This window comes from Mus caroli, chromosome 7, assembly GCF_900094665.2.
Source record: "Mus caroli chromosome 7, CAROLI_EIJ_v1.1, whole genome shotgun sequence".
Lineage (NCBI taxonomy): Eukaryota > Metazoa > Chordata > Mammalia > Rodentia > Muridae > Mus > Mus caroli.
In genome coordinates this window covers 83,181,911-83,205,610 of record NC_034576.1, presented here as the reverse complement: position 1 = coordinate 83,205,610, position 23,700 = coordinate 83,181,911, and the positions used below count along the sequence as shown (strand labels likewise).

Sequence of the window (23,700 nt, the reverse complement as noted above, 5' to 3'; positions counted from 1 at the left end):
TCATACCAGTTGCCTTGATTTTGACCTTAGCTGCCAAAACAAATAACCGAACAATCAAAACCATGTTTCATTTTATATTTTGTAAAGTACTCTTTTAGCTTGGTTTATCTAATTCGGCTTACACGTCCCTTTTACGTGGCATTTAAGAGGAAGGACAAGGTAGAGGTAACCCTGGGAGCAAAGCACGGCTCTGAAACAGTTAAGAGCGTGTTAGCGTGTGTGAACTGAGAGCCAGCTCTCTGCTGGGCTACAGTGCTGCAGAGGGCAGAGGCACGCGGATGCTGCAGTCAGGGAGCCTCGGAGGGCATTGGCACATCTGGCTGTGGGCAGATGGTTTGTCGTCACGTGTCCTGCTTGATTTTTGTCAACAGAAACCTAAACATACCTGGGAAGAGGGAGTCTTAATTGAGAAAATGCTTCTGTCTGAGTGACCTGAAGCCAGTAAACAGCTTTCCTTTATGGTCTCTGCTTCAGTTCCTGTCTTGGCTTCTCCTAAGTGACCCAGGACATGTAAGCCAAGTTAACCTTTCCTCCCCGAGTTCCTTTGGTCATGATGTTTTATTACGGGAATATGAACTCTAAGATATCACGAGAACCAAAGGAGCTTCTGCGGGTGGCTGTTATCCTGAACTCCTGTTGTGTCCTCAAGACAGACACAGTTGATCTTGGTTCCATGTGCCCTTCTAAGAAGGGGCCGGTAGCATCTCTCAGTTTGTAGCCCAAGTATAAACGAAGCCTGCTCAGAGAACTTGCCTTCAGTCAACTTTTTCTCTTCCTCGGCTGAAGTAGGTTCAATATCAGGGGTCAGTCTTTACAGATTTACCAAAATCTAAAGAAACAAGGTAAAGAGCTTCACCATGACGGGCTAGCTAAGGGGTCATTCTGTAGGGCTCAGTGATCCAGTTAAGTGTGACCTCTGGCCGAGCATTAGCTCACCCTGTCTAGCGTCTTACCTTCCAGCCAGACTTGCCTGCAGACTCCTCACTTACCCTTATCAGGGAAGTAGGGGACAGCTGTGCTGGGTGCAGAGGAATGCAGGGCTGTCCAAGGAGCTCTGTCAGCCTGCAGCAGGAAGTGTGGCCTGACCAGCAAGCAGCTCTAGGGCTTTTAGCCAGCTGATCATTTTGAAATGTTAAGTTGGTTACCTACCTCAAGTGAGGTCATAGATGACTGTCAAGCCATTAGGAATGTTGCATGCACTATAACATAATCAGGTATCTTATAGCCATTAGGAATGATATGTGCATTGTAGCAAAATCGGGGATCTTACACCAGGTTATTGTCACTTAAATTGTAGCTCTGCAGTAGATTTACAAACACAGTAACAGATAAGCGTGTGCGTGTGTGTTGCTGGGGATTGAATTAATGAACTAAGGGCTTTCTGTAAGTGTGTTCTACTACTGAGCTACAGCCTAAGGGATACAGATCTCCATCTGCCCATCCCCTGGAAACAGAATATTGCTGTACAGACCACGCTGACTTTGAACACGTGAGCCTTCTGCCTCAGCTCCCCGGGGCTGGGATTTTAGGCAAGCACTAGTACACCTGGGCAGAAGGAGTCTAAATAAAGAATGTGTACATCAACTAGAAGTCTCCCTAAAATCTCAAAAGCAGTTGATTGTTTATAGATCATTTGGCAAAGCTCGGGGACTCAGGTCAGGTTTACAGACTGCTGAGCATGCTCTCCTGTAATCTCAGCACATGGAGGCAGAGGTAGGAACCTTGACAACATAGCTTAGGGCTAGCGTGGGCTGTGTGAGAGGCAGTCTCAAAAACAAAAACATATTTTAGCTTTCCTGAGAAAAATCACTCTGTCTGGACCTGGTCTCCATCTCTAGAAGGAAGATCAGCCATTTGCCTTCTGGGGGAATTCCCTGGTGTCATTTGTCTAGCACACACTGATGGACCAGCAGCCCCGGTCCCTTTGCTTCCGTTGTTGCAAGCTGAAGAAAAGAGGGCCTCTGTGCGGATGAAGAGAGAATCCCAGGAGCTCTCTTCTTAATGTTCTTTGGCTCCCATCTGCTTCTGTCATTGTCCATTGCTGAGATGGTTGAAGCAGCCACGTAAATGATACTGCATTGTGATATAATGACGCTTCCGGCCAGCATGGATCACAGGCACGGACGGCGGCTTTCTGTTGCTTTTGCAGTTTTATCTGTTCTTTAATCTGTACTCATCGCTGTGACTATGCAGCCAGTGAGAGCTGCCTATGGAGATTGACAGTATCAAGTGAGCAATGCTCTGTAAAGATCTGATGTTTTGGCATTATAAGCCAGAATTTTCAAAAGATTCATTTATGAGCTAAACTCGGTCTTCTGTCATTTTTAAAACAACAGACCTTAAAGTTCTGTGCTTAAGCAGTTCACCTGCCTCGGCCTCTGGAGTAGCTAGAGTTATAGGTACATTCCACCAAGGCTAGGTTAATATAAACACCGAGATGTGTATGCATGCTTGCTTGTGTCCTCTCTCTCTCTCTCTCTCCCTCCCTCTCTCTCTCTCTCTCTCTCTCTCTAGGTAGTATTAATGATCAGATTTGGGGTTTCATGCATTCTAGACAGCCACAGTATATTTTTAAAATGTCAATAGAGCTCCTTACATTCGAGATTGTTATTTTGTCATTTGATTAGTGTTTAGACAAAAACAAACAAACAAAAAAAGCCTGGCAGTAGTGGTGCCTGCCTTTAGTCTCAGCAGTTGAGAGGCAGAAGCAGGCGCTCTATGAGTTCAAGGCCTGCCTGGAATACACAGAAACCATGTCTTGAAAATGTCTGCCCCTCAAAAGACTAGTACTTAGAAGATCTTATTTTACTTGAAAATGTAATCATATTTTTCTGTTTTTAATAATTTTATATAGAAGTATAACCATGAGCTGAATTGATATTTCTATTTTGCTGTAGAAATAAAGAATGTCTTGGTTAATTATAATTATAAATAAGTCATATACTATTACCTATGTATAATTTAAATTTTATCATTACTACTATTATTATCTTTCTGAGGCAGGGTCTTTCTACTTAGCTCTGGCTGTCCTGGAACTTACTATGTAGACCAGGCTAGCCTTGAACTCATAGAAATCCTCCTGCCTCTTCCTCCCAAGCACTAGGATTAAGGGCATGTGTCACTATACCCAGCCATTTGTTTGTTTGTAAGATTCCTTTCTTTTTATTTTATGCATTTTGCATATGGGTGCTTTTTTCCATGTAATGCATATATGCAGTGCCCTCTAAGGCCAGAAGAGGGTGTGGATTCTCTGTCAGCTGCCATGAGGTTGCTGGAAACTGATGTAGCCCAGGTTACCCTCAAACTTGCTACTTAGCTGGGTGACCAGGAATTCTTGATCCTCTTGCCTTTACCTCACAAGTGCTGTATTGCAGAACCCAGGTTCTTGGGAAAAGCAGCCAGTGCTCTTAACCGCTGAGGTATCTCACCAGCCCCACACAGACCTATAATAATGATAACATCCTTAAATTAACATATAGCTCTCTGGCTCTCAGACTTCAGCTCATTGAATGACCAAATGGGGGTTAGTCGGAATCCCTGTATGTTTGCCAATAAAGTTTGAAAGATGTGGGATTGCTACTTAACCACAAATGGAATGATATGCCAGCAGTATTGCACAGCCTCTGAGAGATTCAGTGCAAGTATGAGTCACAGTGGCGAGCAGTAGCATCTATGGTACAGGCCGTGTATTCCTCTAGTCACTGGGGGGTGAGGAAACCAGCTGAATAGCTGTAGATTTCAGAAGCGATCTGATGAGGACGCCTGTGTGATCATGCATGTATGATTACCTGCACACATAAAGAGCCCTCCCGGGCTGGGGATGAAACTCAGTGGTAGAGTGCTTGTCTGGTACCTTGGTGGCATGCATCTGCAATCCAGCACTTGTGAGGTGAAGGCAAGAGCATCAGGAGTTCAAGGTCATCCAGCTAAGAAGCAAGTTTGAGGGCAGCCTGGGCTACATCAGAACCTGCTTAAAAACAACATACAAACAAACAAAAGCTAGGGTATCCCTATCTTGGAACCCTCTCACTCAAACTGTTTCTTACTTTTCCCTAATAAATCTCTCTCTGTGGATATATGCCCATGTGCACATATGCACACACATAAAGGGGTGGGAGAGATTGATTCCTACCCAAGGCCTTGGGAGAGTGCTCTAAGAGTATAGTACAGTGATCTATTAGCTCTAGATTTCCTCAATGAAATTCACAACTCGCAGAGACCTAGTGCTGGTAAGCCTATAATTTGGGCCACTGGGGGAGGCTGAGGCAAGAGAATCACAAGTTCAAAAGCCAACCAGAACAATAGTTTAGCAAGACCATATTGGAAAGTTACAAAATGACAACTACCAACAATCCAACCAGGGCTGGGATATAACTCGTGGTAGAGTGCCTGCCTAGTCCTGAAGGGATGGGCACGTGAACAGTCGCATTCTGGGATTGAGAAGAGTCATCTCAGAAAGGTTCTGCCCTCAGCCACAGCTGTGTCTCCCATACCTTATCCATCACTGCAAGGCCAAACTAATTTGCTGCCCTGGTAGATGTATATTTCAGAAACATTCAGTTTGCAATCCTGTACGATAAGGAGCCTGTTTGAACGACTTTGGATATCCAAATATCCCCTTTCCTCATAGCTTACTTACCAAAGCAAAGGGAGAAATGGTCTTAGCCACCTCCTCGGCCACCTGAGTGTTAGCCTCAGCCTGCCCTCACCCCTGGATCTCCTCGAAATCTTGTTTCTTTTTGGATCAGGCTCTACTCTCAGTCTGCCCTCCCACAGACTAGTGACTTAGGCCCAGAATCCTTCTCCTCCCTTGGTGGCTACCCAGACATTTCCCTGTGCTCACCCTCAATAATTAGGTCACCCTGTAAGACAGAACCCAGCAGGCCAGCCCTCAACTGCTAAGGTCCTTTCTGGCTCCTGGTGTTAACTTGCACTTGCGGGCTGTTGATGTTTTAGGTTGCCACGGACAATGTTGTGTGCTACCCTCCTCTTCTGGTGCTCATCAACCAATTGAAGAGTGGCTCTAGCTCCAGACCCCAGATGACTTGGCTAGCCCCCTTTTATTGTTTCAGAAAAAGCTGCCAAATTACCCCAAACAAACAAAAGCCACGGAAGGACAACTGAGTTTGGATTTCTCCCACAATGAATGCTTGGAATTGTTAGAAATTCTTTCAGACAACTTGGCTCCTGTTGCCCATGCTGTGCTTGCAACATGCTGGGCTGCCCTGAGCGCCCACACGCACCCCAGATAGCTCTGAAATTCTCCTGCACCTCAGGTTCTGAATCTTTACAGTGCTCCTGGGAGCTGAGCTGAGGTCCTCCTAACAGTATATATGACCAGTTTGTGGTCTTTGGGCTTTATGGCCCCCGGTCCCCCCTGTTCTCCTCAGTGCAGCCCTCCCTGCCATCACTACCACAGCAGAGGGTTTGCCACAGGAAGTCAGCCTAAACCCTGTGGGGCTCTCAGCACACATCCGCTTTTCTCTGGATTACACAGGTCAATGGCTTCAGGGTAGCCAGGGAAGCTCTTCTGTGTCTTCCTGCAGTCCAGGCAGAAGGAACATCCCTGCTTGGGACTTAGCGTTCTCACAGCAGAAAGAAAAGAGTGTGAGAGTTTGTTTAGATCACACATACATCTGTCTGCTCCTAAGTCATTGACCGGGGCCACAGCAAGCCATGTGGTTCACTTACCTCTCTCCAATCCTTTACCCAGATGGTCACTGAAGGCTACAGCTAGCTCTCAGAGAGGTGGTACAGCATGTGCGGCAGGCGGGGCCTCGCAGAGGTCTGGTCTGTTGAGGGGGATGTAGGATGCATATGGTGACCTCTCATGTGCTTCCCAGCATGCCAGATCATATGCACACCTAAGCCCGCCTCTAATGCCCAGACCCAGATGGGACAGAGCAGTCCACACATAAGGGATCTCATGCTATTTTACTTCGTCTTATTTTTATTACATTTATTTACTTAGTCATATTATACCCGTGGAGTTCAGAGGACAATTTATGGGAGTCACTTTTCTCTTTCCACCATGTGGGTCCTGGGGATTAAACTGAGGGATGGGTGGCAAACCGAAACCACTGAGCCATCATCTTGCTGGTCCTTTATTTCATGTCCTTAACAAGCCTGAGTGGAAGTTATCATCCCCATCTTATACACCAGGAGGGCAGAGGAGCTTGTTAGGGATTTCATACAGTTTTTGAACTACAATATAGATTGCTGGTTTTATGAATACTAGAGATGAAGTACTGTGTGATCTCTGAATTAATAAATAGGTTTTATAATATATTTATGAAGTAATGTCACGTATAAAAGCTATATATCAGAAATGTTCACTCTGAGGTGCAACAATTAATGTAAAAGTCATATACAGGTAGACTTGAATAAAGGGAACATTAAGTACTGTAGGGCAAAAGGGTTTGATTTCTTTTTGATATTTATTTTTTGTTTTGTTTATTTGTTTGTTTTACCCTGTGGCCTAGGTAGGCCTTAAAAATTGTGATTATTCTGCTTCTACCCTTCAAATTCTGGGATTACTGGTGTGTGGCACCCAGCTTGATATTGCAGTTTTAAACGTGTGTGTGTCTGTGTGTGTGTGTGGGTGAGTGCGTCTGGCATTTGTGTAGAGATCCAAGAGTTGCTTTATAGAGTTGGTTCTTTCCTTCCTTCTTTTTGTGGGATCAGGGGATTGAACTCAGACTCAGGGTTGGTGAGGCAGGCACATTTACCCACTGACCCATCTTGCTGGCCCAATAAGTACATCTTAGAGGAAAATTTTAGAAGAGCAAGAAGAGCTTGAAGTCGTCGTCCCCCTGATTCTCCATTTCCTAATTGTGACAATTTTTGTATATAATCTGCCTGCTTCCATATTAACACATTAAAGCTATTTTTGATATATTCTGTAATTATATAGAAACAGAGCCATGTGTGACATTTTATTCACTTTGACACAAAGCACCAACATGCAATAGTAAAGTTAGAAACTCCAGCTTTTGTCTGTTACCAGTTGCTCCTGAGGGTGAGTGGCAGGCAGTTCATGGTTGAGGCTAACCGTTCTTCTTTCTCTCTGCAGCCGTCACTTCATCAAGCTGATAATGTTCGTGGAACCCGCCACCATGGGCTGGTGGAGAGGCCAGCCCGGAACCGCTTCCACCCCCTTCACCGAAGGTCCGGGGACAAGCCAGGGAGACAGATATCCTTTTTCCCTGTCTGAGGAGAGTGTGTGTTTTGAAATGATTGAGAAATGGCCGGGATTTATCTCCCTGTGGTTCCCCTGTGGCCTCAGAGCTTCATCTGATCTGCAGAGAGGAAGCAATAAAAGTAACAAGAGTTTAAAACTGTAAACATCCCTACAGCCAGACTGGGAAGAGCACGGTCGTTGGTTATGAGAGCATCGGTAAAGTTCTGTTGACTAGAACAGAACAGAAGCATTCAGTTCTGGTGGACAAGGCATCTTTGATGTTTTCTTCAGAAATCAGCAGTATTAAGCTTGACTTTGAATCAAGTAGAGAGATGTAGGCTATCTAGCCAAAACCAGGCAAATCCATGTGTTTGTGTTTTGTTGACCTGATGACCTGCTTTTGGAACTGAAAGAGGAAATCTTAACAAGACTGTCTGTCTGTCTAGTCTCAGACTCAGTAAATGACAGGTAAGATGTAAAGTGGGAATTTAGGAAGCCTCCTAAACAGTGATGTACCAGTGCACTCTGTGTGGCTGAGTAATGAAGAAAGGAGCTGTGAGCCCGGCCGGCTGAGCTCAGCACTGTCTGTTGGGAGTCGGGCAGGGGCTAGGCTAGGGTGGCTTTCTGAGTGGGGCCAGCACAGTGCTGAGGGTTGGGGCAGACAAACCTGAGCCTGATGGTTAGGACAAGAAGAGGCAGAAGTGAGGGAGCTTCTCTCACTTCACTGAGCTCAGGACAAGCCTGGCGGAGGAAGGAGCAGATGGGCGGGGCGAGTCTCCCTGCAGAGAGCTGATTCCTGGCAGTGATGGTAGAGTTGGCTTCATAAGCTTAGAAACCAGGAAGTGGGGGAGGGCACTCATGTTTACTGAGCACCTACCCATGCCAGACACTGTGCGAGGCAATTTATATGTCATTTAGTCCTCAGAATTCAATGAGTCGTTTGTTTTTTTAACCCTCAGTTTTCCCACGAGAAAACTAAGATATCAGAGTAAGTTGCCCAAGAGTCCACTGCTGTGACTCATGTAGCCCAGGATCGTCCACTCAGTGACCATGCTAACATATGCTAGAGAATACTCCTGTGAGGAACGGCAGGGATGTAGAGAGGAAGCCCAGCTTTCCTTGCCATCATGGCCTCTAGGTCTCTCTCTGCTGAGAGGTGAGGACAGTGGTTCTGGGGAGTGTTGACTTCTCCCAGCTCTCCCCACTGGCAGATCCAGCCCACAGAGCTGCAGTGACTTCTAGTTCTCTCAGCTACATGGTGTCCGTCAGGGCACATAAGAATGATGGGGGATCGTGGGAATTCCTTCCCGCACTTCGTGTAGAATGCAGAGGGTAAAGGGAAGCAGTTTGTCTAACAAACACATCTGATGTGGAGCGGCACACCGAGCGGTTGTCCAAATGGCTTGGAATCCTCTAGCAAACAACCAGATGTTTCTCTGCCTGATTGTGCAGGGGCTGGAGTGTGCAGCTCAGTGGTAGGTGTTTGCCTAGCATTCTTGAGGGTTTGGATTCAAGAAAAAAAAATTTCCCTGGTAGCGTGGCTCAGTGACAGAGAGCCTTGTGGCTTGTGCACAGCCTAGGACTCATTCTCAGCATGAAGAAGGAAAGGAATGGAGGGAGGGGGAAGGGAAAGAGAGAAAAGGGAAGAAAAGGGGTGGGGGGGGGGAGAGAGAGATGGAGAGAGATAGATGGAGAGAGAGAGAGGGAGGGAGAGAGAGATAAGGGAGAGAGATAAGGGAGAGAGAAGGAAGGGGACTGAGGCTTAAAGGTTAAGAAAGAAGTAGGGTGTAATGTGTCCACTCACTAAACACACATGGAGACCCTTCCCTGGACTAGGCAATGTCTTAGGCACAGAGCTCAAAGTGATGAAGGGGATATCAACCCTGTGTTTTTGAGTTTTACAGTCCTTTGGGAGACGGTGGACAGCTAAGAGGCAAATAATAATAATTAATTAAGGAAAATAACTTCAGATGGTATCTTAGTTACTTTTCTAGTTCTGTGATAAGACACCATGTCCAAGGAAAATTATAGAAGAAAGAGTTTATTAGAGGCTTAGAGTTTCTGGGGGCTAGAGTCCATGGCATCATTGTGGGGAGCATGGCAGAAAGCATGCTGGCAGGCATGGCACTGGAGCGATAGCTGGGCACTCACATCCTGAGACACAACCTCAAAGCAGAGATAGCTAACTGGAAATGTCTTCTGAAACCTCAAAGTCTACCCCCTACCTAGTGACACCTCCTACAACAAGGCCACGCCTCCTAATCTTTCCTAACTAGTTCTACCAACTAGAGACCAAGTATTCAAACATGAGAGGCTATGAGGGCTGTTCTCATTCAAGTCACCATAGATAGTATATTCAAGAACATAGCAGTTCCCAAGAAATGTTCTGACATTGGGAATGGAACGGGTAAAGTCCTAGGAAGGACTGTACTGCGTGTTCAGGGAACCTGTCTCATTCTAGGTAATACATCCTAGAGGATGGCCTGGCTCTGAATCAGTTTGTAAGAGCATTAGCAAAGCTTGCCAGCTCCCAGGGGAAGGAAAAACCAAACAGACTTGCAGAGAAAGTTGTTGAGCGCAGAGTGTGATCTGATTCACTGATCATGAGCCATCTCTCTGCAATTGTTTCCTAAGCCCCTAGTTGGGATTCTGGGCCTGGACCTGTGCTGATGTACAGAAGTTCGCTAGCCTAGGGGCGTCACTAATGAACTAATAAGTCCTATGTGAGGAGTCAAAAGGCTGGGCAGCAAGTGACAAGTGACAGGAAGGACAGTTTGACACCTCAGCTGGTGACTTACTCAGAGTTTGCAGGGAGACACTGAGACCTTCTTGGCTTTTCTGGTGTATATGCTGTTAGCTATGAAACAGCTCACTTTAAACTCCTGCCTTTCATATTTGTCTATGGTACCAGTCTAATTTTTAAGAATTATCTTTTTTGTCAGTGCTCTTAACTGCTGAGCCATCTCACCAGTCCCAAGAATTATCTTTTATGTATATCGTATTTTGCCTGCATGTTTGTCTGTGCACATATATGTATCTGGTCCCTATAGGAGTTAGAAAATGTGAGATTTCCAGAAACTGTAGTCACAGATAGTTGTGAGCCACCATGTGGATGCTAAAAACCAAATTAGGTTCTCTGGAAGACCAGCCAGTGCTCTTAGCCTCTGAGCCATCTCTCCAGCTCACACGTTTTACCATTTTAAAAGCCAGAAAACTGGTTTGAATCTTTGTTGGTATAAACAGAAGAAAAAAAGATGTATTCAGGATTTTCTTCTTGTGGGTATTGTTTTGGGGTCGGCAGACTTGCTAAGATAGATTGGTCCCAAATAAAATGAGCATTGTCAACAAATACTCCAGCTTCCTGCCGGAGTGGGCAGCCCCGACCCGCAGGAGATTCCTTCTGCAGTAGGCCGAGTTCTTGGCACGTACGGCTACCACAAAGCCAGGGCTTGCCACAAGGGGACCCTGGTCGACCCCTGCCACATGCAGGCACAGCAGAGGCACCACAAAGGCTATTCCTGGCCTGGGAGCTTAGTCCAGAAGTTAGACCTTTAGGCAGCAGTCCATGCCCTTAGCAACCACCCTACCCCCACCCCACCTCTACTCCACGCCCTTCTTCTCAATGGTAGCAAACTTGCTCCAACTCAAACACCATTTTATCGAGTTTCTGAACTATTTCCATACATTGACAGCACGTGACTATTCTCTGGTCTGTAAGTAATGTATTAAAAGAGGACACAGTAGCAATGCCATCTTTTAAGAGGTATGCTGTTTGAAAGGGAGAAACACGTGTTAGGAAAGTTCTCAACAGAGTTGGGCACCCTGGCCTGAGTAGTCTAGAGAATCCTGCCTGTGGCCCTGGGAGTTGGGAGCCGCTCTGCTCTGCAGCGGGCCTTGCTTTGACTGATCTTGTCACACAGGATGGACATTTTACAACATGGGACATTGTTCTTTGAGATCATAACCTGTTAAGTCCCCTACCTGCTGTTAGCATCTTATGGTGTTATAGGAAGGCTCTGAGAATCTCTGGAGTTAATAAATGTCTATCTTCATCAGGATTGCAAAACTTGTGCTGCCTTAAAACCCAATTCTTATGTAACATTCCTATCAGAGGCAGAGACACTGGCCCCAACAAGCCTGACATCATGGTGCCACATGCAGCCTGTGTCCCTTCCACCTGTGTGAAGACTTAGGAAGGTGTTGTGCACTTTTTTTAAATTTTGGCTTGAGGGCTGGCAAGGTGATGCAGCTAAAGGGGCTTGCCATGCAAGCTTAGTAGCATGAGTTCCACCCCCTTGAACCTACGCCAAGATAGATAGAACTTACTCCAGTAAACTGGCCAGTATGCCTTGGCATTCATGCCCTGCCCCCAAACCATGCACACACACACACACACACACACTAATATGTTAAAATTTTTGACTTGATATATTCTTTTTACAGGAGCATGTGTGGGCCCAACATGGTGGCTTGCAAGTGCAGTTTCAACACTCAGAAAGCCAACATGGGAGGGTGATTGCAGTTCAAGGGTAGCCTGGGCTACACAGCAAATTCAAAGCCACTGTAGTCTAGAATGAGATCCTGTCTTAGGAAGAGAAAAATGAAAAGGAAAGGAAAGGAAACAGAAATCAGAGGATACAGCATAGACAATGGGAAGGGCCCACATAGCATCTTCTCATAGACAGGGACGCCTAGCCCCTCCCTCAGTCAGTAACCTAACTAGATGAGATAGAATTAAGAAGAGCCCATAAGCCACAGCCTAGCTGCTTTGACCTCAGCCTAGTCTGATGAAGAACAGCAGGGACTTACTGCACCGTTACGTTCTGGGTGCTTATTAGAGGGTAATATACAAACTCAGAGCCTCGACGTGGAGGTGACAAGTATCTGCCCACTGTGCTGGTGGTGTTATGCTACCACATTCTAACCTGAGTGGCCAATACTTTGTGATGACAACTCCCGATTTGTGTTTGAGACAGTCTCTCACTGTGTAGCCCTGGCTGTCCTGGAACTATATAGAGCAGACTGGCCTCGAAGTCACAGAGACCTACCTGCTCTGCCTCCAAGTGTTGGAATTAGAGGAGTGCACACTACGCCTGGTTGGGACTCGGTGGCTTTAAGAACAGCGGTTTACTTGAAAAGCCGTGCTAGACATTTGTTTGCTTGATGACCTGACCTTTTGTAAGCAGAGGCTCATTAGACCCAGAAGAGAAGAAGGTAGAGAAGTACAGGCTGTGAGAGGCCCTGCCTCGCCCTCCAGGCTTGGACTGCTCCAGCACTGACATCCTCCTGTCTCATGGGGATCTCTTTCCCCGTCTTCACCTCTGCCTCTTTTCTCTCTTTCTGGGACCGACCCTGAACTTCGCAGACAGTAAGCCTAATCAGATGGAAGAAAGGTCTCTCTGGAAATACCTCTGTCTCATCATGTCGGCTCAGAGTCAGACTAAGAAATAAGATACTGAGACATGACAAAGAAAACAAGTATTATCTGGAAGACACACTTGCAGCCATAGTGATTTTCTTGGCACAGGAAGTCATTAAGATCCCATTAGTGCCCACATTTCTCTAGTTCCATATTTTGTATTCACGTGATGCCCAGCCTGTGCCTCCACAGCAGGCCTCCACTCCATTAAGACCCTTTTCTCCTGAGCCCAAGCCTTTCTAGGCTCCATCTTCTTTTGAGGACACCCCAAAAAAACATGCTCTCTCTTCTCTGGGGCCCATGGTGCCAGTTCACCACCTCACCAGAGGCGGGAGGGCTTGTGTAGTCTGAAGCCTTGGAGTGAGTAAATGGTAGGTTTGACCCCAGCCCACCATGCCAGCTGTGGAGCCTCTGTTTTCTTCAGCTGTGAAGTGGTGATGACGTCATCTGCCGCCTAAGATTTTTAAGATTAAAGGGATGCTGTCAGGTGGTGGTGCACACTTTAATCCCTGCACTCGGGAGGCAGAGGCAGGCAGACCTCTGTATTTGAGGCCAGCCTGGTCTACAGAGTTAAATTGCAGGACAGCTATAACTATACCATGAAACCCTATCTCAAAAAAAAATTTTTATAGGGGTAACATGAACTTATTTAACACAAGAGATACATACAGTAAATGCTTATTATCTCCATTTTCCTGTTTCAGGTGTCTTAATGTATACTTGCGTTTCCTATATTATTATTTCTCCCTTAAAAAAAAGAAATATTCTTTTTTATTTATTTCTTCAAATATAATACTTCATAAATAGTATTGGTGATTGTAAAGTGTGTATTTGATCAGGTCAGTGACAGAAAAGACAAAAAGAGTGGGTGTGGTGATGGTAGGGAGGAGAGAGCCAAGTCATAAGGAGGCCGCATCCACCAGATGGCCCAGGAGAGGAGCCTGGCAGTGCTACTGAAGGCAGAGCCAGGAGAGGCCGGCATGTGGGAGTGGGCTGAGAGGAGCCACGCTGGGGAGGGATACAGGTATAAGGTCAGCCTTTCAGCAAGAAGAGAATGCTGAACGACCGTTTGGGCTTTGCTTTTGTTTGCTGTTTGTTAGTTTGGTTTAGTTTGAGTTTTTTAAGATTTTATTTATTTTTGTGATTTAAGACAGGGTTTCTCTGTGTAGCTTTGGCTGTCCTGGGACTCTGTAGACCAATCTGACCTTGAACTCACACAGACCTGCCTGCCTCTACCTCCCCAGTACTGGAACTAAAGGTGTGAGCCACCACTTCCCGTCTAAGATGAATTTTTGTTATATTTATTGTAATTTTTGGTTTTTTTGTTTTTTGGTTTTTCGAGACAGGGTTTCTCTGTGTAGCCCTGGCTGTCCTGGAACTCACTCTGTAGACCAGACTGGCCTCAAACTCAGAGATCTGCCTGCCTCTGCCTCCTGAGTGCTGGGATTAAAGGCGTGCGCCACCACGCCCAGCTTATATTTATTGTAATTTTAATAACTATAATTGTTATCTTTGTTGTATTTAACTATGTGAGTAGGGGAGGGGTGTGTGCACGTAAGGACAGATTCCTGACTGGCTCCCTTGGAGCTGGAATTACAGGTGGTTGTGAGCTGCCTATACTTAACTATTTAGCTGTTTCTCCCTCCCCTTTTTATTTTTTTATTTTTAGTATAGAATAGAGTTTATTCAGGGCACGAGGAAAGGAGTTGAGAGGGTAGTAGAGGCAGAGAAAGGCAGAGAGAGAGAGAACCAGCCATGAGCATGTAGAGAGAGGGGGAGGGGAATGGGGAGAGAGGGGGAGAGGGACAAGATAACAGAGCAAGAAGGCAAGAGAGCCAGTCCCCTTTTTAAATTAATTAGTTGTTCAATTGATTTCTTTCTGAGACAAAGTCTCACTGTGCAGCCCTGGATGGCCTGGAACTTACTATGTTGACCTGGCTGGTCTTGAACAAACAGAAGTAAGCCTGCCTCTGGCTCTCAGTGCTGGGCTCAAAGGCATGTGCTACCATGCCCAGCTTTTAAATGTTTTTTAAAGCAGAATGAGATGATTTTAAATGTTTTAAGACAGTCTGCCCTCTGAGTGCAGTTCACTAAAGCAGTACTGACAGCTCTGCTTCACTCTGTGGAGTCAACATCCCATTTGTCTCCGTGTATTTGGATCTTCAGGTTTGCCGACCCAATAAGCAACCCAGAACCTAGGAAACAAAGCCTTTATACTAGGATTCACATCCTCTTCAGACCTAGTACAGCTCGCATGTGACTCAGAAGGAACGGGTCCTCACCTGAACTTGGGGAAAGAATTGTCTTTAGACAGATATGGTTGTGCAGTCCGATAATCTCAGCACTCATGAGGCTGAAGTGGAAGGATTGCTGTGAGTGAGGCCAGCCCAGGCTACTTAGTAAGAGAGCCCCAAAGCTTCCCCCAAACAAACTCAAACAATAAGTGTATCCCCTGGGACTGAGGATTGACCCAGGATCTTACACATACTAGACAAATGCTCTGCCATTGAGCTTCTGGTTTTTACTTTCTTTGAGAGAGATTCTAAGTTGCCAACTCTGCTCTCAAACTTTCCATTTCCCTGCCTCTGCCTCCTGAGGAAAAAAGAACCAGATTGGCTTATGTCACTGGAAACCCAACGGCAATGGCCAGGAGACCATATGATAACATTAAGACTACGTCTGTGGTGTTGAGTTCTTTCATAGACAAGCATTCTATAAAGGGAGCCACCTGACCTCAAACACCTCCCTCCCACCTGGAAAGTACTCTCCGTGGTCCAGTCTTAAACTTATCCCTAAGCCAGTCATGGTTGGCCGGAGAATGAGATAGGAGATACCGTGACTGAAACTAACTGGGCCTGAGTCCATCCATCCCATGAGAAAGGAGGCCTGCATAGCATGACAGCCTTGCCAGTGTTTGTGATGCAAATCGACGAAGTTCTTGAAAACAGATATTGGACAGGAGACACACACACGCACGCACTCAAGCACTTGCAGAGGGGGAGAGAGGGAGAGGGAAAGGGAGGGGAAGCTGCAGCAATAGCTTAGTGGGCAAAGTACCTACCATGCAAACTTGGAGACCTGAGTTTGACTCTAGGACCCTTGTGACAAAACGAGACAGGATGGCACACACCTGTAATCCCAGCGCTGGGAAGGCAGAGGCAGGCAGTGCCCCGGGGTTTGCTGGCTACTCAGCCTTCTCTGCTCACCAAGCTGCAGGCCAAGGAGAAGCTCCGGCTCAACAAACAAGGAACCGGCATGGTGGCACAAGCCTTTAATCCCAGCACTCGGATGGCAGGTAGATCTCCAATTTGAGAGGCCAGCCTGGCCTACATCGTGAGTTCCTAGATAGCCAGAGCTACATAGGGAGATGCTGTCTTGAAAAAACAAAATCAAGCAACAACTGAAAAAAAAAAAAAAAACAAAGCAGATGGCTTCTGAGAGTGGCATCCATGAATGACTTCCGACCTCCACAGACAGACATACCTGCAAACACACGTTTACTCACACACACACACACACACACACCACAAAAAGCAGAGGAGTCCGCCACAGGAGTGTGGTGAAGGCTCTGGTTAGAAGGTGGAAGCCCGGAGCCGACCAGGAGTGAAGAGCCTGTGCCATCAGGTGTAGGATCAGCAGCCGCAGGCTTTCGCTCACACTCCACTTAGCTTCATAATTGTGCTTCAACACCCATACAGTTTGTTTTCCTTTATTAAAAATTCTACTTCGATGGGAATGCTTTTGCAGCCAGTTATTCTCCGCAGCACCTGGATGAGAGCTGGCCACGGTAAGTGAGCTGTATACATGTGATGTGTGTGTTCTGTAGAACTATTTTCACACATAGGGAAGCCTCTTTTTAAGATGGTTTTACTTTATTTTAACCATCTTCAATGCTGGTTTAGACTTATTTGTTATTTTAGTTGTTGTTTTTTTAATAATCAGGACAAAGTCTCTTCTAGCCCAGGCTGGCCTCTAATTTGTGATGTAGCCAAGGATGGCCTTGAACTCCAGATTCTCCTGCCTCTACCTCTCTAATGCTGGAATTAGAGACATGTTCCACTATGAATTTTTTTGGGGGGGGAGGGGCTGGGTCTCTATGTTGTATAGGCTGTCCTGGAGCTTGCTATGTAAATCAGGCTAGCCTTGAACTCACAGCAATCTTCTCATTTCTATCTCCTAAGAGTCTAGCCTAGTTAGATATTTTTAACATCAAATTTGTTTTATCTTTGAAATTTAAATCTTGAGCTGGGGGTGATGGTACATGCCTGCAATCCCAACACTTCAGAAGTAGGAGAGTCACAAGCTTGAGGTTAGCTTGAGTGACATAGTAAACTCCAGGTAGCCTAAGCTGTGAAAGGAATCTCTGTCTCAAATCATAACATCAAAAACCCCTCAACCTTTCTGTGTATAATTCTGAGCTTGTAAGAAAATATAGAACAAAAATTACTTAAGCAAATCTAGATTCAAATAGAAACATATTATGAAACATTTACCAACAAAATATCTGATTTGGTAGTCTGACAGTAGACATGAAAAGATAAACCCCTTCTCTGGCATTTCTTAGTCAGTTCAGAACAGAATGGAAGACCCCTGAGCGGACCCTGTGTGCCGTGAATTTGGTTTAGTCTCTGAGCACGTTGTATCCGTATAACCGCTGGCCACCATGGCATTAGTGCTGCCCTTGCTATGGGCGTGGCATTGTTTTACACCACCACATCTGACAGAAGAGATTCTTAAAATGTATATATCACCAGGAGTGTGGCCCACACCTGTAATCCCGGAAGCTGGGATGCTGAAGCAGGAGGATTGCCGTGAATTCAAGGTTAGCTTAAGATACAGTATGAGATACTGTCTCAAAATGAATAAATAAATGAATAAATAAAGGAGAGACATTTAAAAAAATAAACTATCTGAGTCTCAACTCTGAATTTCCTTATCAATCCTTTGGACAAATCCTGGCTGAGCCCTTATGAGGGGATCAAGATGGCCAACAGCAGCCCCACCTCACGTAGGCCCTCAGCCTCCTCAGGAGTCCTGAGTTTCAAGTCTGTAAGATAAAACAGTAATATGTTTTAAGTCAGAAAAAGCACATCTCTAGCGGATGCATTTCATCTCTGTAGCCAAGAAAATGACTTTGCTTCTCAGAGCCCTGGGATTGGCCAGGTGACTATTTTCATAGGATGGCTAGCAAGTCCATTGCACTTTGTGGGCTTCCTCATGAGAAAGCAAAGTGTTTGCATCCAGGATTACCAAAGTGCCTCTGTACACAGACTCAAGGCACATGACGAGGGGTCACTTTTTTTTGTACCTATAAGACCCACGGTCCCTCTGAGAGGGGTCAGCCTTTCCTTGACCAGTTCCAGTCAGCATCAAGTGTGCCCAGCTAGCTGATGTTGTGCGATGGATTCGCTTAGTTATCCTGGGAATCAGAGCTGTGGGTCCTGAGAGATCAGCCAGGCCTCCTCTGCACAGTGATGAGAAAAGGGGGCCTGTAGAACCTAGGCTTATACCCTAGGTTAGAGAAGCCAACCGTCAAGCGCTGGTCTAAAGCGCTCCGTTGGTCCCATAGCTTAAGTTTCTTTCCTTTTGATGTCGTTCTGGTTTCTAAAGGCAACAGCCTCCTTGGAAAGAAGAGAAGCATCCTGGATTCAGGCTAACATCTGCACTTAACAGGTATGTGAGCTGATTCATGATGGAAGCACATTTTCCAGGAGACAGATTTGATTAGCCAGGTAATCTTTACATATTATCTTGCTGCCCAGTCTGTTTATATCACTTGTGTTTATATGAAATAATTAAAAAGAAAAAATTGAATATGTAGGAGATAGTGTAGTCAGTAAGGATATGAGGTCTAGAGGGGACCACCAAAGTTTGCCTCTTAGCATGTGATCCTGGGCAAAGTGACTTCTTTCTCCCTTAGTTTGCACATATGAACGTGGAGGTACTTGTACCCATTATGGGGTGGCTGTAGGGACTAAATAGGATGCTGCACGAAGGCATAGTGCACAATAAATATCAACTCTTCTTGAGGTTACTTTGGGCCATACTTTAGGAAGGACCTGGGTCACTTTTCAATCCCAACATGACAAGAATGAGTGTCCTTTTGTGCTTTAAGAGGATAGATGGCTTGCCCCAGAGCCCTTTAGCTAGGAGGCTGGAATTTGAAAAAACAAAACTAAACCCTTGAATCAGGCAGTAATCCCAGTACTCCAGAAGCTGAGGCAGGAGAACTGCAAGTTGAAAACCAGAATGGGCTATAGAGTTGAACCTTGGGGAAAAATTTAAAAATTAAAAATGTTTTAGTGGTGTGAGGGAAAGGTAGAGTTGTGAGCAATCCCTGTGCCCACTGGACGTGGTTCTGTCTTGACCGGCATTCTGCCAGTCTGATTCCTCTCTTCCTCGTATGACCAGCTAGGTAAAGCCTGTCTCACCTGTAAGTACCCTACAGTCAGAGGCCAAGAGGCTTGAAAAATGATAACCAATGCAATTAACAAAATTAAGCATCATTTTCTCCACATGGTCCCAGAGCCAGTCCACATCCCCATTTTCAGTCATCTCTGTTTGACTGATGCCTCCTGGGTCTCTGTGACTCTGTGAAGGAGCCTGGAGCCCCCAGGGCTCACACTGTTTCTTCTGGATCCCAGGGTCTTCCCCTTTCACCTCTTCCCTCCTCTGAAGCCATGTGGTTTAAGTCACATGAAGCTGTTGCCTGGAGCAGACCATGAAGAACCATTTTAGGCTAACGAAGTTGCTCATGTGCCCCCTTTATGCTAGACAGTCTGATTTGACCTTGAGTAGAGTAAATAAGCAGTTGCCATCTTTTGGAGCTGAAGTTGTGTACACACAAGAGCTCTCTGGGAGTATTTGAGATTCTTGATATTGATCAGCAGTTCCCAAACTTTTCTCTAGGAGTATTTACACTCTGAAAATCCACCAAAACACCCAAAGAGCATTTCTCCCTGTGAGAATACCTATTGATCCTCAGCTGCTGCTGAGAGAAGTCTAATGTAGAGCCATGAAATATACCTACTGGTGCGTTTCAGCATACAACGATCAACCCACTACATGCCGGTGTGTGTGTGTGTGTGTATATATATATATTTCTTTTTTAAAAAAAAGAAACATAATATCATTTTCTAAAACAAACAAGAATAGCTGCATTGTTATACCGCTGGCACGTAGAGTCATTGTCTGCATTCAGTCTGTTGTGCTGACGTCACACAGCTGCTGGGCCATCCCACTGTGCCATCAGAGGGCAGGAGTGGCAATGGTGTGGGGTGTATTTTCATCTCACATTCTCCCTGAAAAGGCTTGGGAACCACTGTTTCAGACACAAGAATTCTCAGCAAGCCTAGTATGGACACAGACTAGCCTGGCCTGAGGCTGAGTTCTGAGTTGCAGAGAGGAAAAGGATGGTCTTAGGGAAGCTGTGAATCTGAGGCTGGCCTTGTACAGTTAGTGTAGGTTATCCAAATACAAATTAAACTCCTTTTGGACATACGGTGGTCCTCAAATGCCTTTTTGATGTAAAGGACTGCAGGTAGGTCCTAACCCTCAAGGTATGGATATTTGCAAGTCTATTATTCTCATCTTTTCTCCTGTTGATAATATTCAGAAAAAAAAAATGCATTTCACTAAAGAAGAAATGGATTTTCAGCCAGACTCTCTCCTCACCTCCTTAGGACCAATTCTGATTCTGCTCTTCACACGAGTGCTCTGAGCACCAAACCCCAGGACCCCTATGGAGGAGGAGGCCAGTCAGCCTGGCCTGCCCCATACATGGGTAAGACACACAGGCCTCTGCTAGCTGTACCTGTGCTTCCTGCTTCTGCGCTGTGTGCAGTGCATGCTCTTCCTGGGTTTGGTGGTCTTCCGAGCAGAGCTCGCCACGGGGGGAGTGTGCGTTCACCGCAGCGTTAAGATGATCCCTTCCTTGCTCCTTCCATGGCTCCTGCTCCCCTGCTGGCATGTCCTGGCTCTGGCTTCCTCTTCCCTGTGGCACCCGCACTTCTCTAGGCACTCCAGTCTTTTGCACAGCTCCTGCAGTAGCATCCCAGCTGCTCTTGTCCTATGCACAGCCTTGCAGCCTAATCTTATATTGGGTTCTCTAAGGCCTCCTTTTGTCACTGGTAAGACCAGGTTAGAAGGGGCTCCACTTTATGGGTTCATGGACTTTGTATGGCTGACCTTCCAGATGAGGCAAATCTTTCCAGCGGCTAGCAGTACTGGCACAGGCAATTCCTCTGGAAAGAATAACCAAGACCAGGGGCCAGGGGAGAGTCAAGGAGACATTTCTACAGGAAGACATGTCCCAGAGAACAAGGCAAGAGAGAGGGGACAGAGGGCAAGCTGAGTATCATCACCTGCTCCTTGTCTCCCACTTCTGTTCAGGACATGTTTCTGTGGTCCAGAGAGAGTCTGAAAGAGAAAGGCCAGGAACCGTGAAAGGGCAGGCTTGTGCCACCTCATGCTCTGCTTCCATTGTTTTTTTGTTTTTTTTTACCCCCCCCCTCTGCTTCCATTGTTAACCCTCTCTGCTCCTCATCCTCTCCAGCCAGAACCTTCACTACACCCCACCTCAAGCTAGTTTGGCAGGACATGAACCGTAGCATTACACACACACACACACACACACACACACACACACACACACACACACACACTGCCCCCCACCCCACCCCCATCCTCACAGCTATGTGGACTCGCTGGTGTTCTGCGGTTTCATCCTGTTCCCATGGCTTCCTCTCCTGCCTCAGTGTTAAAGCCTCCACTGTATCTGTACTTCAGTAGGACCTTTCATGACCTTCCTCCCTCTCTGGTCCTGAGCTACCCATGCCCTCCCCTGTTCCAACCTCCGACAAGCAGATGCTGTGATGACTCTTCTTCGAGGAGATGCACATCTATCTCTGCTTAGGGTGAATTTCCTGAAGGCAGTATCTTAAGTCTTGTCCTCCCTGAAACAGTGCCCAGTACAGAGAGGCACACTGACTGCTGAAGTGCCAAGAAGTCACCTAGTACCGAGCACACCCTGAAACCCACCGTAGGTGCTTACATCTAGCCTGCACTCAAAGTAAGGATGCTTCACTCAGATACTTCCCAGCCTGTCTGTCTGGCCATTCTAATCTAGAACGAGCATGGGCTGGAGCGATCTGTTCTGTACATAGATTGACTTTGAGTATGAGGGCTGGCCTACATACTAGCTTTTCCAGTTTTCTTTACAGTTATGGTCTATTTAAAGCCTAAAATATTTGTTTCTTTTGAGGAGAGCCATTCATGGCCTTTCTTCCTTGCATATATAGTATGGGTGGGATTTGATAGTAATTGATATTTGTTCCCTTTATACAATTCATTTATTGAAATGACTCTTTGCTTGTAAAGTCTGAGAGCTTTGGAATTGGACGGGGACGTCTGCTATATTTCCACACATGGGAATATGAGAGGGAAGTTGGCAGAAGTTGGAAATTGAATATGGGTCACTGAACAGTGTTGGAGAAGTGGGGTGTGTGGGAGGTTAGAGATTGGCTCTGGGATAGGTAGAGATGGATATGTATAAACAAAGCCTTAAAAAGCAGAGTCTGTAACCAGTGGGGTGCCATGCGCACAGCAAGGTTGTGACACGCTGACTGGGACCCAGCTAGCCTAGCAGGATCGTCCCTGGAACCCCTGGATTCCTGCCTCAGCTTTGCCCTCCGTGCTGAGATTCTCCTTTTGCAGAAGGGACTAACGACCTAGAGAGGACAAGGGAGTCATGGGTAATTTAAGGAACATTTGAGCTCCTGTATAAAGAGAAAGTAACTAAAGAAACAGAATTTCTTCTAAGAGTTCCTGGTCTCTGAGGGTAGAGGTGAGAGCTGTCAGCAGGTGTGGGACTGCGTGGAGAGGTGGAACAACGCACATGCCTATCCAGTCCCTGAGCAATAGGAAACCAGGAGGAGAGGAAGGGGCAGGGTGTGGACAGCTCTTTGCGTGCCTTGGGAACTTTGGTGGTCTCTCCTTTTCATGCCAGTGTTAGATATTGCGGGTCACAGTATCTGCCAGCTACAGAAGGTGGCCCACCCCAGCATGGATGCCTGCACTGGGTGCCCGCTCTGCAGTCGCTTTCAAGTACCACAGAACTCAGAAACACATCCAAATATGGATGTGTTTACATGGGAAAGCCAGTGTGTTTAAAATATTATTCAAGTCTCCAAGGATGAGAATTATTTCTGGAGAATTATATTTGTTGGTGGGAGCTATTTTAAATGGTTTTTATGTATTTTCCCCCTGTAATTCATTAAAGTTTTTCATTTTCTTTCCTTTTGGATTTTAAAAATATCAACTAGCTTCACAAAAAAAGTATTTCTTTTTATAGGACCCACCAAATAAAGTAAAGATTTAAAAAGTGATGGGAAAATATAATCAAAGCCCAGAACTAGGTTCTGAAGTGAGAACAATAATAATGGCCCTTTCTGGGAATCTGCTGGCACAGTGGTACCTCCCGTTGTAGGTACCGGGAGCAGATCTTGAGGGAGCATTAGCTTGGAGTATAGCTACAGGAGTCGTCAAGTGTACGATATGTTTGCCAGCTCGGTTTGCATCCCCAGGAAGCCAAGCCATTAGCCTGCTACGTGATTGGTAGTGTTCATAATGGTTATTGAGTCACATGACAATTACACAAGTGATATGAAGCCGTAGATGACAGAAATAAACTTTTATACAACCAAACAGGGTTTTTATAGTTTCTCTCTTGTTTAATTGCCCATTTCCCTGGTAGCATGTGCAGTTTAATTACTGTTTGGTATACAGATCTGGGTGGATCAACACAGTAGCTCTCTGTGACATTTGCCCTGTCTCACAGCCTAGCTTTATCCCCAAACTGTCCCCCTCTCATAGTAATTGGAGAAGGCGCTAAAGTGGCCCTTATTAGCAGCCTAGGAGTTAAGAGCAAGAGTGCAGACTGTGGTTGCCGATGGCCATCCCTGAGGACTGTAGACCCTTCAGTCTCTGCTGAGGGGCAGAGATGTAATCTGTATCTCAGAGGCCCTTCAACCAGCAGTGAGCTCTGACCCACAGCAGCAGTAAGGAGCGAGCTAAGCCCGTTACTGACATTTGTCTACCTGAC

The 23,700-nt window shown here is 46.0% G+C and overlaps 1 protein-coding gene across 1 annotated transcript in view; it reads left to right on the top strand.

The window, feature by feature from the left end:
* Crtc3 (CREB regulated transcription coactivator 3) overlaps positions 1 to 23,700 on the top strand; it is a 104,443-nt gene that overhangs the window by 53,954 nt on the left and 26,789 nt on the right. The window contains exons 3-6 of the mRNA XM_021168643.2: positions 7,073 to 7,192; positions 16,325 to 16,386; positions 18,210 to 18,272; positions 20,282 to 20,382. Coding sequence (XP_021024302.1) covers positions 7,073 to 7,192; positions 16,325 to 16,386; positions 18,210 to 18,272; positions 20,282 to 20,382 — 346 coding nt within the window. The remainder of the gene's footprint in view (positions 1 to 7,072; positions 7,193 to 16,324; positions 16,387 to 18,209; positions 18,273 to 20,281; positions 20,383 to 23,700) is intronic.